We start from the raw sequence: 16,504 nt of genomic DNA, 5'->3' as shown, positions 1-16,504 counted from the left end.
AAATGCTAATTTTATGATCGAAAGACTGAAGTTTTTTTATCGAGTTTTTATATCAACCGATTAGCGTAATTCTATAAGCTTTTTTGCAACGTGTTGATGCTAATGTAACGGGTGGAGGAATGTTTCTGATAGACTGCGAGTGTCGTGATTCCAGATTGTTGACTAGTCACTATGACAACGAAGACATTCTCGTCTTTACCTCATTAAAGCAATCAATATAGTATCTTCCTTCCCGTCAAAACACAGTTTCAGCAGAATTACAAAATAGGGCGAATAAAATGTAAAGAATGTAATTTTGGAGACGATAATAATTCTGTAAAATGTAATTTTGATGGTGGACATAAATGATTTCTTTACATGAAATACAATTTTACATAAAAGAGTTAAATTTTAAGCTTTGAAAAATCGAGATTTATGTATTTCAAATTGAAGATAAAGTAAAAAAAATTACAAACATATGACTATAATTAAAGAAGGCAGCGCAGAGTAATAAACACGCGATTTAAACACCTTGAATAACAAACTTTATTTACATTCGTGTTTTAATACGTCCATTACCGAAACCACAGTGCATTCAAGTATATCGATGAGACATCTCGTCTCATGATCCAATATTGCGAATAGCTTAATCGTTTGCACGCACGTAACGCACACATATAGGCACACACGCATATACCATGTATACACTGACAGTTGCATTCGTCCACAAGTACCATCGCATTCCTCGCGCTAATCCAAAATCATTGACATAACATCACGACGCATCGTTAGCTCTCCGACTACCGATCGCAAGTAAATTCGGTGTCAGATGCCACGTCGCTGATGGCAATGAACGTTTTAAACGTTTTAAACGCTTTTAACGTCGTTCCATTGATAATTACATCGCTTTATCGATCATTCCGGCAAACCGATATTACACGCTCTTCCACTTGAAAGACGATCCCTCATAACGTCAAACGCGCTAAGGATACGCCTCTACGCATACACTTAGGCAAATAATACAAAAATAATTCTGAGGTACATTTTGTCGCCTCGTAATCGGAATTTCTTAATTTATTGGCAGATCGTGACCCCCTCGATGTATCACGCGAGTGGACCAAAATCACCACGCCGAAAAATCAATAAACACTTTTAGAATTGTCAATCTAAAATGAGCCGTGATTTCGTTCCGCAATCGCCACTCTATAAAATCTATATTTTTATTGTTAATTTAATATTACTTACTTTATATTCTTATTATGCCGATAGAGATATTATTCGATGCTTCTTTATTCAAATTCATTCACGACGATTGTGATCTTTGATCCACTCTACATTTTATTTCATCTTGAATTTTTTTTTTTTTTTTTACATATCTGTTTCCAGACAACACGCATATCTTAAAGACAGCATTTTTCTTTCAGACGTCTTTCAGACATGCGTGTGTTGTTTGAGGTTTTCTCCACTTTCCTCTTTCGCCTTTTTTTTGCTTCTATAATATATTCACAGGCTAGCCTGCGACATTAGGCACAGGGGAAATCCTGGTTACCAAAATGATTCGCACAGGGGAGATTGAGATGTTGCCAGCGGTCCCTCGCACTTGGCCGCTGGACCTCTTCACCAGCAGCTTTTCCTCGCGTCCGAAATCGAAAGCACGATATTCTAGCAAGGCATCGATTACGTGTAAAAAATAACTTTTCGTCTAAGTGTTCGTAATCTTAAAGTTATATTCTCTACTCGATGTGCTTCTTAAGGAAATAAGTTTTTTTTTTCTCGCTGGTTAATTTTATTACACGTCTTACAACCGCTCTCTCGCTGTTCCACGGATACTGTACATTATTTTCTTTTTTTCGTTTTTAAACAGTGAAAATACCTACTTATAATTTATACAACGCACACGCTAGTATAATACACAATCCAGACAACACGCGTGTCCTAAAGATATCGGAAAGACGTCTAAAAGACGTCGCTTTTAAACGTCTTTTAAATATCTTTAAGACACGCGTGTCGTCTGGGAACGATTTTGAAGTCCGATCTCTCACCGAATCGATATCACTATTCGTCATTTTGGGGAACATTATTACGCATTACGTCCGTACGCGAAATCGATAATCGTAACTACAACGATGTAAATACGGTTCTAAATGTCAAATTAATCGATACACGTCGGTTGCAATTAACGTCGTCCCTTCGCTAACGCCAACCGCAGCAAATCGACTCGGCACCCAATTTATACAATCGTTTATATATGAACGTGATGTGTTTCCATTTCTACATTGATTGACCATAATATTCGATTCCGCCTACCTTTCCCGTTAAATATCGTTTTTAACAAGTGCATAATGGTCAAACAATTTCAGTATATTTTAACTGACATTCGAACATCGACGCAGCGTCGAAATGAGATTCGACGAGCATTTGAGAAGACATTGGTGAAATTAATCATAATCATTTTTTTTTTCGCATCTTATGAACAGCTCACATTCGTACAATAGAATATAATTGGAAACAAAATTAATAATGACGTAAATCTATTATTTGGAATTTATATCAATTACAACGAACGCTCGGAAAACGATAATAAGCGAACGATCTGTACATTCCAGTCTTTTTATTAATCGAGGTGCACATTAACGTCGGGTTTGTCTGTGTCGAAATACCGCTCCTCCTTTATTAGTCACAGTCTTGCCTTCAACACAACTAATCGGATGCTAATCGGAAGTATCGGCCCAAGCTTTTCCGATAGGAACCAAATTCGTGCGTGTTGTAAGAAAGAGAAAACTTATTGTCGTAAATTTGGCACAGGAGCTAGTCGTGTTGTGTGCCAGCGCGCACCTGTGTATATACGTCGAAACGTTTCAGCGGGCAGTAGAATGCTTAGAAATTTTATCTCGGTGACAGTTTATGACGTGACCCGACCGTTGAATGCAAAAATTTCCTTCCGCACTCTCTTCCTTAACATTATTATTATTATTATTATTCGTTTTAAATGTGTGTGTGTGTGTGTGTGTGTGTGTATGTACTCCAGACATGTACACGCTATACATCGTAGGAGTGAATATACACTAGACATAATTTCACGCTTAGAGAATAACGCAAGCCTCCGCGTGAGAAGGCTTACTTTCTATGGAAAATTATTTATCAATTATCAACCGAAGTTTACCGAAAATATGCAAGCGTAGAATAATTATTAAGATATTCTGGAGAGAAATCTCTAGACATTTTAAAACTGAACGAATCTTCACATCGAGATTACAGCAATGTAATGATACTTGCGTGTTGACCTAAAGTCTTGCTGCAATCGATAACACTTTACGCTAAAAGTTCAAATTCTTTTAAATATGTGCGCGCGGCGCTTTAATATAACTTGAAATAATTATTATTTATATTAGAAATTTATGACCATATACCAAGAAATATTATTTACATTGCGATTACTATGAACATATCGATAACTTGATAACGTATTCGTATTAGTCTTATTATTCTTTTTTGGAAAAGAGAACGCGCGGAAGAAGTTTTATCATCTTCTGAAATAAACCATGGTACAATAATCATTTTATTAGAATGAAAATAATCTAGAACTATAACTTAAGCAATTAAGAATTATTTAATTTAAACAACAAATCTTTCTAAGGACTACATTTACGTAGTGAAATAATAAAAATAATAGTAACGATAATAATAATTATTAAAATAATAATAATCAAAATAATAATAACATAAGGTACTCGTGATAAGTATAATTCTCTGTACAATCGCTTACCTTAAATACGAAGACACAACTCTCTTAAATGAATTTTAACAATTTTTACAAGAAATCTTATTACCTAGCCAAGTCAAATTGCGTTGTCGCATTTGTCACAAATTGGAATAACTTTCTTCAGGAATATCTAATCACGATGTGTAAAAATATGAGCGATTAGCGCCGATATATCTAAATTTTATAGCTTAAGTGCACGTGAGTGTACAAACAACGCGCGAAAGTAATCCGGTGGCAGCGATCCTCCTCCAATTTCTCTTCTCGCTTATTATACGGTAAACGCGTTTCTACGATTTCTCTTTTTTACAAACTATACATTGACGAAATCGGGCAAATCGAAGATGCCACCAGATTTTTCGATATATGCATTTATACCACTCGAGAGATAGAAGAGAAGAAAAGGAGACAATGTTCGAAATAGCTTGACAAATTCATTTCAGCTTCCGAATGGAGCGACGCTAAATTCATTGGACTAAAGTTCTTAACACCGGGCGAATATATCACATAATTACATGATTTGTATCCCCTCTCTACGAAGAGGATGTATTGAAATATTGTTCCTATTGCAAGAATAGCGACTTTCTGAACGCTATTAATAATTGTCAGATTTGCGTGAATACGTTGCACATTGAAAGAGGGATACGGGCGCGTAGGGAGCTCAATAAAAAATAATCGGATTTACGAGCCATTCCAGAAACATTCAGCTGGTAGACGTGACCTGGGAGACCGTAAAAGGTGTCACTTGGTACAGAAAACACCTGTTGCACACTCTCACAGGCTTCGTGTGCCCGTAACGAGGCAGTGGGACGTTGTTGCTGCTGCAACGGCCGCAGAACACTTTGCCACAGTTTCGACAATGGTGCCGGCGCCGCACGACCGTGAATCCCGCCTGGCATGCCATGCACCGCGGCGCATCGTTGTCTGGCACCCAAGCAGGCGCTCTCTCGACGCACTCCTCTCCCCTCTCGGTCACGGGAGAAGCTGTGAAAGCGAGAAACACGAGCGTGGTAATAATTAACGCAATTGTGTAATTATGTGTCGAGTGATATACGTCCGCATATTTCGCGGAGAGAAACTTAATAATATTTTTTTAATATGTGTCTGCCCACAATTGGATGAACAATTTTATACGAGATTTCACACCAAACAAAAGTTATATATTGTACTTTAGTCTAAATTCAATAAAAAATGTTCCATTTTACATGTATGACTGCAATAGTAATATTATATAATTTTACAAGTAGCGCACAGTTTTACAAAAAAAATGTTGTTAAAGTATTAAAATCGTGCATTTTGACGTAGAAAGATAAAACATTTTGCAATGTAACAAACTGAAAAAATCATTAACTTGTATACTATTGCAATATTTAAATTTTAACTTCTTGCCCTCTAATATCGAGTAAGACTCGCGGCATGAATTACAGGTGCCAAGCACAAGAAACACACAAGTCGGACTCGTGTGTGTATGTATTATGGGTCAATCAAAAGAAACACGAATCGGACTCGTGATATATCAGTGGCATATTTCATATCTTTGTTTATCCCAGTGTGTGCGCAACCTTGTGCCTAAATTAAACCGTAAAGCAAGGATATTTAAAATATAAGACTGTCTAGAAAATATCTAGGCTGTCTAATGATAAATATTTGAATGCTAATGATGGACAGACACATATGTAATCTTAGGTGAAATTCTGTTATATAAAGAAAGAAAAAAAATGTTCGTACTTCGGTCGTGTGTCAAAGCGGTTTCATCCATATCTTCGTATTCAGCCAATGAATCTTGCCGCTCGTGAATACTTCCAGTCTCCACCGTGTCGAGCGGCGCATTTATTGATTGATTCGTGGAGTTCGGACTTTGATCCTTCGATCCTTCAGCGTCTTCGATCATCTGACTACTATTCATGAGAAAAACGCATTTCAGAATGTTCCGCAAATCCGATGCGAAATTTGTTTGCAGTTGATCCGCCACGCCAGCTATGCAAACGAAGAGGCGATGAACCAAATCTTCCGAAGATCTGGAAAAATAATAATATATGAGAAGAATATTTTTAAGAATAGCACAAAAAAGCGTAGCAAAAAATATTATAATAAAATAACGCGAAGATTGCGTGCGTAAATGAAGAGAAAAAGAGGATATAGGAAGTGAAAAATAAGAATATATAAGAGACAGAAAAGAGAATAAAAGTACGTAAAATCCATAAGGTAAAAATACGCGAGAGAAATAAAAAGATGTAGAGAACGTACATTAAAAATACAAAGCAAATTAATTATTTAGATTGACAAATTCTTATTGTTGAATATTTAGTGAATATAATGATATAAATATCGTTAAATGCAAGAACAATTTGAACAAAGTAAAATAATGCTGTTTCTCATGACAGAATTTAAAGAATGTTTGGAAAATTGAGTCTGAATTGCAATCATTTTATTTTCACTCGTGAGGCTAACTTTTGTGAGGAATCGTGTTCATCTCGGAACTTGTTATGCAACGCATAACTTGTTTTGACTGAAAAGTGGCATTGGTCGTTCTTGCATGAAACCACAAGAAATATAAACATTTATATGTGCCAATAGATTCAGGTTTGATGCACAATTACGTTAGTGTTAACAACGCGCGGATGAAGCAACAATGTGTACTCTTACCGAAACTTGGCTCTAATTTGATTTCTATTTGCGATCTCAGCGGCCTGCATCGCTAATGCGATCTCTTCGTCATCCTGGCAATCGCTGTGAAATTCACTGGTCTCCGAGCTCGACTCGCAGCAGCTCGAGCAGCTGGAGCTCGAAACTATGTCGGCTTTGTAGCTCGACGACTGATCGGTGTTCAAACACGACACGCCGGATACCGTTGACGCGTTGACCAATCTCGCACGGGCGGATCTCCGCAAGTGACTGCCCCGCGCGTGTTGAAACTCGTGACAGCCTACATTGTGCGACGCGTTCGAGGACGCGATTTCCGTCACCAAGCCGCTCTTATCCGTCCGCGGGCCTAATCCGTCGTTTATCAGATTAGAAGAGCTTCCGCCCGTTCCCAGTTTTCTCTTGTTGTGCTCGGTGCGCGCATACTTGTCCCGATCGTACTTCTCCCTCTTCTCGACGTCTCTCCTTTTCATTCGCGCGATCTGCTCGGACTTGGATCGCCTGTGATCCAACAACTTTCGGCTCGGCGGCGACGAGCGTCTGTTCGTCGTCCCGTGCGTCCCGAGATTGCAGCAGTGCTGTCCGGAGCCCGGAGTGCTGCGCGTCTCGAAGTGATGCAACCGCGGGCTCATGTGCGGACTGTGGCTGCCAAAATTCGGTATCTGCCTCGTGTTCTGGCCAAGATGCAGGCTGGCGCCGAAGCCGGTCAATCGGGGATTCAAGCACCGATCCGTGGAATTGGATCTGGAGCTCTCGGTGCTCGTGGCCGACCGCATGATCTGCAAATTGTGTCTCTTCTCCGCCGATCTGTGATGCGCTCGCTGCGCGTTTCGCTCCAGCTTGTGCTGATGCCGCCGCCGCTGCCTCTCGTCCCGCGTCTTCTTCGCCGTTATTTTCTCCTGCGCGTATTTCTCGATCTTGCTGCCGATCTTGTCGATGCTCTGCGACGTGGACGGGCAGTTCTCGCACTTGAGATCGCCCCAGAACTCCTTCCTCGAGCTCGATGCGTCGATGTTTAGATTAAGATTTTCCCAGTTCTCGGAGTAGTTTATTTGGAAGGTCGACTGATTCGAATCGCAGAGCGTCAATTGGCCGTTGCCGTACGCTACGCCGATAAATTCCTCGTTAGTGCCGTCGAAATTCGACGAGATTCGCGGAACGTTCTTGCTCGCCGGCTCCCCGTCGCCGTTCGAGTGCAGACCGTCGATCGAATGGTCCAAGGCAGGCGCGACCATCTTGCTGACGCCCCTCATGCCGCAAACGCACGAGTTTTCCGCGATGGTAGGATTCTTCTTCTTCGGCGAGTTCATGTTAGAGCACGAGTAGCTGGTGTTCTCCTGCGTATCTTCCTCGTCCGAGATGCCGCATCCGTCCTGCTCGATCTCATTGGCGAACGTTTTCTTCTCCTCCGGACTCTTGTCGTACAAGCTCGTGTTCTCGGACGATATCACCGTGCATATGCCCGAGTCCGTCTGCTCCGAGATCTCGTTCTGGCACTCGCCCGAGTCCAGCAATAAATTCGAGAGAGTTTTATTCGCCTCCGAGATGAGCTTCTTCGAGTCCAGGTCGGGCAGCGAATTCTCTATGTGCGCGGTCTCGCCGTCTATATTGCTCTCGCGGGTGACCTGATTAAGCATATACTGAGTCTGCGGGATCTCGATGTTGTCGGAGCACCCTTCGAGCATCTGCGCCACGTCGAGCGTCATAAAATTACCCTCGTTCCGCGCGTCCTCGGCGCTGTTCGAAGCGCCGCTCTCCGTCGCGTCTGATCCCGCGGCGTCGTTTCGCGCTATCGAGCCGGAGTGCTCGCTAACGTTGTTCTCGCCGTTGGAAACGGAATCACAGTCATGAGAGAACGGTCCGTCGTCGCACGAAGCGTTAGAGAGTTCCCGTTCGTATCGCACTCGTTCACCGACACTTTCCCCGTCACTTTGCTGCGCCTTTTCGCCGCTGCTGTCGCACGTTACGTTATTATCACATCCGTCCAACGATATGTTTAAGCCGTCTCGCCTGCTCTCCGCGCCGTTCCTCCTCTTCCTACGCCCGTCCCTATCCTCGCGCTTCCTGTTCGACGACTGATCGGCTTTGCCCTCTTCGTCCAGTGACTGAACCGCATCACTCGCCACCTCGTCCATATTGTTACCCGTATTCCTCGTCACAGTGTAGAAGTCAACAATGAACTCCTTGCAATTCGGGTAACCGCTGTAAAAATTGTGCACGTACTCCTCCAAATCGGGTATGTCCTGACACGCGGATTTCGTCGACTGTGTGATCGAGCCTGACGGCTCCTCGTTCGAGCATAGCAACTTTTCCAGCATGTACAGCTCGCGTTTGTTTAACGTCCATAATAACTCTCTTATCTTGAGCAGCAGAGTCTGAAAGTGAAACGTATGAATATTTTTGTCAAGCCTTTTAAATGTAAAAATAAATAACTTTGTTATCACGTTGCAAACTTAGACGCAAGAGCTTGTTTTTTTTTTTTTATTTAGCTTCTAAGATGTGTCTATAGATTTTGAAGAAATTCGTTACATTGCATATGTCTGTCACCTACCCGAAATGGCCTAAACATCTCGCTAATAGTGTCGGGCGAATTGAGACACAGCGGTCCTCCAGGCGGTGCCAATAGTCCCGAGACGATAGCCAGGCGTGGAATAGTAAACATTAAAGCCGGCTCATAGTTATCTACATCCGCTTGGTCCAACAGTCCCCGCTCGAGCGCTCGCTGCAAAGTTTCCGAAAAGAGTACGCATACCAGTTCCTGCTGCTCGTACTCTTTCGTCGACTTCACCGGCACCATTGCGCCGACGTAGCATAGCTCGAAATCCGCGAAGAGCCGATCGAAAATTTTCAACGACTCGATGAGTTTCTCCAGAGACGGCTCGAGTGGATTTTGCGTCTGAAAAAGGTGCTATTAATAGACTTGATTGCTCAACTAAAGACAAGAAATTAGTCATTAATTAAGCATGTTCTGTGGAAAGCCCCGTCAGCTTTCGCAAATACTTTTTATTTATCTTGCGCTGCAGGATGCAAGAAACCGGAATAGTAACCGGATAACTTATATCTTCGTCGTTTGATTACGCAGAATTTACGAAATTTCCTTTGAAAATTACCGCCACATTCAACCGCAACAAAATGATATAATTGTTGGAATTTAACTTGTTGGTGATATTTTATATTTATCTCTCAACTCACACAGAAATATATAATAGTAGTTAGAATATATAATAGAAATATATAACAGAGCTAAATAAATAACGTAACAAAGACATAAAAATAACAAAAGGAAAAAAATGTGAGTTACGCTTATTTTGCAAATCGCATCGGAAAAGCGCCGTTATTGATTTTCGAAAGAGCGATATTGACAGCTAAATGAATTTTCCTAAAATAATGCGCGACTAATACCTTCAAGTTCATGTGACCTTTGAGCGCGTGTTCTCTAAGTAAATTTCTGACGATCTCCAACGACTTGGTGAGAGCTTTCGCCAACGGCCTCATTGCCGAGCTTTCGGCCTCGCGATTCATGATGGAAGAGCCGGCTGCGAGACATTCCGCGCCGAACCAAAGCTGTCCAGCTAGATTTTCCTGCATGACGTCATCAGGGAACTTCACTCTGAAGTCTCGGTTGGCGCGACTTTCCGGTATCAGATCGTCCATGATCTGATTGCAGATCGTCAGCACCTTGTCCTGACAGTGCCGCAGCTGGTTCACCAATGACGTGCATCTCTCCGGCTCTTGTCGGCCGTCGAAGGAGTCCAGTTCGCAGGCGACCGCGTTCAAGGACTCGTCGGCATAAAAGAACTGAGCCAGCAGACTCGTGTCGTCTCTCTGCAATGAAAAGAGATCATTAATTCTTCGACTCGTGCAAAAGCGCTGTAACTGCGTTTATGTCGCATTTATGGTATGCAATTTGATATATTGCCAGTACGGCGTTTAGAAAATAATATTTGTCAAAATCTCCTCAGTTCCTCAGTTTTACAAGTCGGGCTTGATCGTTTCTTATAATTAAACGCGAATATTCCATACAAATATCATCAATATATCAACTGTGTGAAGTTTAACATAATGAGTTAAAGAATTAATTAGAAAAATAAAGCGCTTGAATGGCGAGGTATTTTAGCATTGAAAGGATTAACCGAGGCTCGAGGCTGTATCGTAACTTTCCTTTTGATATTAAAAAGATAGGTGACTTTCCACCCACGTTCCCGCGAGGGATAAGTCCGCGTCCGCGATATTTATAAACTCACGATACGCACCCATGTCTGAACAATGACACTGATCGCACGTCGACGTCATAATGAAAGAGGGCGACCCACGTCACGATTAAAGGGTACAACGATGAGACCTGCCGGTATTTGTTCCCCCTGAGCGGGTTTGTACTACCGATATGACGTCGAGCGTATAGGGTAAAGGGTGAAGTTGATTTAATCGTTCATGAAGCTTCCCCCCCCTCCCTCCCTCCCCCAACATTTTCCGTCGATCTAACGAGCGCTTTATTCGTAACGCGAATAATGATGTCGACGTCACGCGAGGATAAAGCGGGTAAATACGCCATGAATTATTAGCGGAATTGCAGCGTTCACGTAAGCAACATGTGGCATTCGAAGATAACGACGAATCTAATACTTCGCGGGAGATATATAGGTCACGGTGACGACCGTGAGCTGCGAAATCGCGCCCGTTGACAGCCCATTTCGACAAAGCGGCGAGTCGAAGCTGCTCGTTTTGAGAAAAGGCCACTTTTCAATCCGATTACGGCGGAATCCGATCTGCAGAATGCGATTAACGCTTCGAACTCACGTTAGTCGCAAGACCAATCGCTCCGAAAATGTTATTTACGTGAAGAATAGTCAGCCTGTAACGAGCGATTTATCGGGCGAAAATGTATTGGAAGGAAAGATAAGCCGATCGCGATCGCAACATCATTACTCACAGATCATTGATTGCGCAAAGTTCAAATATGAATTTATTCTTGTCTTATCGATACAGCGATAAGTTTTTATCTTGCGGAGAGTACGTTTATAATAAGAAAACGCGTATTTGTAACGTGAATTTTTATTATGGATCAAATTAACGCTAACAAGTCCATTAAATTTTGATGAGTGAAACCGGGTTTCTTCCCACGGAGATGGAAAAGCAATCTCTCTCTCGCTCGGGAGAGACAAAAACGATCGCAACGATCTCTATTCCCATTTATTACATTCCCATTTATATTACACAGTGTTAGACCGTTGACTCATCCCTCATTATCTGCTAGATAATGTTACGCGTGCTTTAGATGCATGTAGAATTATGACAATGAAACGTGTTTATCGTTGCACGAATATACTTCTTATTGAATCACGTACGGAAAATGATTCAAGGAGCCGCGTTTAAATATGCAGCGCGATAAATAAATCGGTTAACCTTTTGTATCGATATCGTGGAATTAGAAACAATGTCACGCTGCGGTTTGCGAGCAAAAGAACAAGAAAACGATACGCGCGATAGGAGGGAGCATTCGTTCTTCTCGCTTTGACACAATGGCATTGATCCAATCCGACTTCGAGATATCGAGACAAAGCGCTATGTTTGTTTGTGTGTTTCGTGTCTGGAAAAAAAACACGCAGGTATCTCTCCTTGTTCTCGAAAACAATTTCAAAGCAGAAACAATTTTCTTAAAATAGTATATAATTACGAGAGTGAAAATTTATTTTGTCAAAGACAAGCAAATTCAACGCAACTTGCCAGCGTGTGGTAAAATTCCAGGTTTCATAGTCAGCAGCTGTCTCCCGCGGGAGCTTGTCGTTGCAAGTGTGAAAAATAATGTAATCAGAAATTTGCCATTTGCGGTAATTCTGTAAAAACCCATCTCGCGCTTCTATGCATCTCGTTGTCTTTAAGAGGATATTACGATGGGTTTGAAGATTCCACATTTGTGAGACTTCCTGGATTGTGCACGAAGAATTCTAATATTTGCACTCACGAATGTTTGTGCGTCTTCGCTTTTCGGACGTTCGTATACGTGTGTGCTATCGATAACGATAACAATTATCGTTAAATGAGCAGATTAAATGAACGAGGCGATTTCGCGACAGTATCGTTTACTTTGTACATTCGTGGAACGCGCACAATTACGAGAAATAAATTTGCCACGGAGCGGCCGACACGACACGATGACCGGAAAACGAGCGGCTTTACCGCGTACTTTACAACGGCGTCCCACCGTCTTTTATTTAGCGGACTGAAAAATGCACTTCGGCATTCTTCTTCCGTCTTCGGGGCTTGGGTTTAAATTGCAAGTAATAACGGTCGTTTAATCGATTTATGCGTTTTTTATACGTTCAATTGGTGATCGAATGAATCGGTTTACCGAGTGGGCGATTATCATATCTCCATTGAGTAATATTTCTCACCTTGAGAAGAAAGTGTTTAATTGGAAAGAAAATTTTGGATGTATCGACGACTTCAAGATTTACAGTTCAGAATTCCAGATTCCAAATTGTCGCTAGGCTGCTTAGAAGAGCCGTGCATGGCGAATTAACTGTGGCCTATTTTGCAACCGTAAAACGGCGATCACTGTCATCCGATAAAGAGGGGCAGAGAAACAATTCGGACGAACCCACTCTCTCGGGCTCGCTCGCTCGCTCGCTAGCTTACTTCTCCAGAATATTGCGTTACTTAGCGGTTTCGCTAAGTACTCAACGGTTCGTAACGACGATTTAATAGAAAGTTGCGTGTTCCTGCGCCGAGCACGCGGCTCATGATTTACGAACTGTCATCCACGAGGCGTGATTAATTCGCCGCGGATTAAAAATTCAATGTACGAGGACGCGTCTGGTATCGTTTTTACATCACTGGCGAATCGAGTAAAAAATAGTAATAAACTATTGCGTCAAAGGCTATCGATCGCATTTCTCAGACGCATCGATCGATTCTACAATGCAGCGGCAGATTGCATTTCGCGTTCGTTTCGCACGAGCAGTGTCATCAGACGCGGGAGAAAAACGCCGGGCGCCGCCGTGACTCATCCCGACACACCATTGACCCTCTTTTCGCCACCACCCTATATTGCCGGGTCCCTCTCTGTATCCTTATTTCACCCCACGTCCCCGTCCCTTTTTTCTTCGTTGCTCCCGCGTGTTTCGGCATGTATGAGTTTCTTCCTGCCAAACGAAAACGCCCTATAAAATAACGCCGGCGTTGTAATAACATCGTTTTTCTCCTTCTTTTCACGGTTATTTGTTATTAAGAAATAATAGGAAGTACGAATAAAGGCTTTCTGGAATATGCAATCAATAAGCTATATATATTTTAAGCTAATAAGAGCGCGCTTGACGGCGGAAAATTAATTTTTAATAATCTGAGGTACGTAGGTAGCGATGTTTCTCCCGCATCGGATCTTATTAAGGCATGAAAAAATATTCGCCATCTAGGAATCTCAGATTATTAAAAATTAATTTTGCATTAGTTGGCTCTTCTTACGATAAAACTTCTTTCAATATTCACAGAAAATAAATCGGACAACTTTCTGAAAGACGCCTAAAGGAGAAATCCATGATTCTGATAATACAGTCTTCTTGAAACAAAGCACGACAAAGTGCGCGTTATCAGAGACACACGGTGTTCATTTCTCCGGCTATTAATAGCGTTGCGGTCATTAACAGCCCTACAAATCTTGCCTGAGCTATGCGCTCTTTAGAAATTAACCGCAAGGAATTTGCCCGCTCTGATTTTAATATCATTTACTTCGAAATTGACTTCGTGCGTTCCATACCTCGTATAAATTTTCACATTCGACGCTAAATCGCGTTTAAAAATTCGCGACACTGAAAATAAATGATACATGCATATAGAATACTTCGTTGCGCGCCAATTGTCGAGGATCGGCTCCACTCGGGCGAAAATGTGTACGATACTTATCATGCCATATCACGCGTACAGTATTAAAGGCACGCTTCATCTTGTCTCGATGAGACGCGACGTGAACGCTAAATTGCATCCGGGATAACTTCTGCCTTTGTTATTGGAAATCTGCTTCACGTGTCTGTTACAATGCGTTGGGACACATCAAAGTCCTCGCGTTGTTCTCTAAATTTTATTACAAAAATAAATATGATATAATATAATGAATTAATAACATCAATATAAATCTTCTCTCTTTCGACGACTATCCATCGTTTCTCAATAATTGATTTATATACGGTTCAAAAAAAAAAAAAAAAATTGGACGAATTTCGAATTAAAAGGGACTTCGGAAGAGAACTTTTCGAAGTGACCTAAATACTATGAATTTCATTTTCATATCGAGAGCTTTAATCTTAATGAAATGCTTCATACCTCGCTCTCTAGCATTTGCAAAGTGCTACTTCTTCAATCCTTGTTTCTCTTCGCATAACTATTAATTAAAGTGTAACGCAGCTTGCAGATGCACTATAGCGTTAATAAAGCGCCATATCATCATATGCGAAAGCGTAATTACTTCCCATAATCTACAGGTACCTGTTCCCCACCGGCAAATACGACCATGTAATTCAGTTGATGACATACAGGCGAGAGATAGAGCGTTAATGAAAATAAACGAAAGATAGTCTCGTGCGGAATACTTTATTATGTATACCATGTGACACTGGCTTTAAAACACATCGTGCGATTTAATGAGGAATGAGGAGGGGAGGTTGGGAAAGAAAAGGATGCGTCAGTATTTTAATAATTATAATGTTAATATATATATATATACACACAATTATTACTCGGTTCTGATTTCAATTCAATTCATTAACAGCTGAGGCCGTGGCATTACCGACGATTTTACAGCACTGTATCGAGATTCGAAAGCTCGATCTTTTCGGATTACATTGAATCAAGTTGTGAATACGTCGACTTTCACTGGGATTTCGTACGATATTTCGATGCTGGCTTTCAATAGAGGCAGAGATCGCTCTTGCAAACGAATTGAACGAAAGTCGCGATTCGGATTCGCGATGCGCGCATATACGTGATGCTGTGCACGCGCGAGCGAGCGCATTCACGCAGGTGTACAATACGCACGTCGTGCCGTGCGAAATTTTCACGAAACAGGTGGCAACAGCGCTCAGGAAGGAGTCCGCGGTGAGGACGAGAGAGAGGAGGAAAAAGAACAAGCGCACGCGTTCGATCAGCACGACGGTGTTGAGAGAAGGGAGAAAGAGAAAATAGAATCTATTCAATAGTAGTACGAAAGATATTCTCGGGATGTGGTGCAAATTAAGGAATCATGCGTCAAAAATTGAAAGAAAAATGAAATACAGGCAAAATAAAATGCGAAGAAAACTATGTAAAGCGGCAAAAACACATGCGAGAGAGACAAAGAGCAATATAGAGAGGGAGAGAGAAACAGAAAGAGAGAGCAAGCCACGAGGGAGACAGAGAAAGAGAATGGGACAGATGTGTGTAACAAAGTGCGGGGAGGAGGAAACGCAGAGGGGTCGAGCAGAGTGCAAAGCAAACTGGAGGGCACACCAAAGCGCGTGACGTATTCACCTTAGGCCTGTAAAACCATTTTCTGATGGACTCCATCATATCGTGATGCGGCTGACGTCATCGGTGTGTACTGTATAATCGTCACTATGCCTGTCGCGATCGAGACACTCGCGATGTCGACATGTCGCTATCCTCCGGGGTTCTTCCACCCTAGGGATTTGGGGCGACACGAGCTCCCGCACGAGCGACGACGACGATGAGCTGCGCCGAGCGATGACGAACGACGATGACGATGACGCGACGCAGCCTATGCGTACAAGCATCGACAACGACGACGACGACGACCTCGCGCAACTGATCTGCCTTCCCGTTGCACACCAGCGGAAACGCGTGTTGAACGAAACACGCGTTCGTAAAACTGAGGTGACAAGCGCGAGGCACGGTCCGCAAAAAGACGCAGCTGCCTAATGCGCTTGCGTTCCACACGATAGCGGAATGATAGTGAAACGATGACTCGCCAGTGTGGCCGCATAGCGGTTCAACCTGAGAACTACAATAAACGCGCGTAATATACAGTTTTTCTCTCTGTATCGAGAGAAATTTACACAATCACTGTAATTTTATTCTAACATGCTAAAGAAATGTCCCATCTCGATATCCAATTAATTCTTAGAAAAAAAAATG

General features: G+C 42.1%; 1 protein-coding gene and 1 long non-coding RNA gene across 2 annotated transcripts in view; one reads left to right on the top strand and one right to left on the bottom strand.

Annotated features, from left to right (window-relative positions):
* The window catches only part of LOC136998116 (uncharacterized), an 84,701-nt gene that overhangs the window by 34,386 nt on the left and 33,811 nt on the right, over positions 1–16,504 (top strand). The gene's annotated exons all lie outside the window — the stretch shown is intronic.
* On the bottom strand, positions 502–16,417 carry LOC105667818 (lateral signaling target protein 2 homolog). The gene is made up of 6 exons (XM_012359872.2): positions 15,881–16,417; positions 9,785–10,207; positions 8,934–9,278; positions 6,386–8,757; positions 5,468–5,757; positions 502–4,723 (listed from the first exon to the last, which is right to left on the bottom strand). Exons 1-6 carry the CDS (start codon positions 15,917–15,919, stop codon positions 4,443–4,445), a joined length of 3,750 nt encoding a protein of 1,249 aa, XP_012215295.1. The 5' UTR covers positions 15,920–16,417; the 3' UTR covers positions 502–4,442.

Source organism: Linepithema humile, chromosome 2 (assembly GCF_040581485.1).
Source record: "Linepithema humile isolate Giens D197 chromosome 2, Lhum_UNIL_v1.0, whole genome shotgun sequence".
NCBI classification, from domain to species: Eukaryota; Metazoa; Arthropoda; class Insecta; order Hymenoptera; family Formicidae; genus Linepithema; species Linepithema humile.
This window is presented reverse-complemented; position numbering and strand designations above follow the sequence as displayed.

Coding starts and splice junctions, on each gene's coding strand:
- LOC105667818 (XM_012359872.2), bottom strand. CDS start 15,919: ATGATGGAGTCCATCAGAAAATGGTTTTACAGGCCTAAG. Junction 8,758..8,933: donor AGATGTTTAGGCCATTTCGG/GTAGGTGACAGA, acceptor TTTCACTTTCAG/ACTCTGCTGCTCAAGATAAG. Junction 4,724..5,467: donor CGCTTTGACACACGACCGAA/GTACGAACATTT, acceptor TCGCTTTCACAG/CTTCTCCCGTGACCGAGAGG.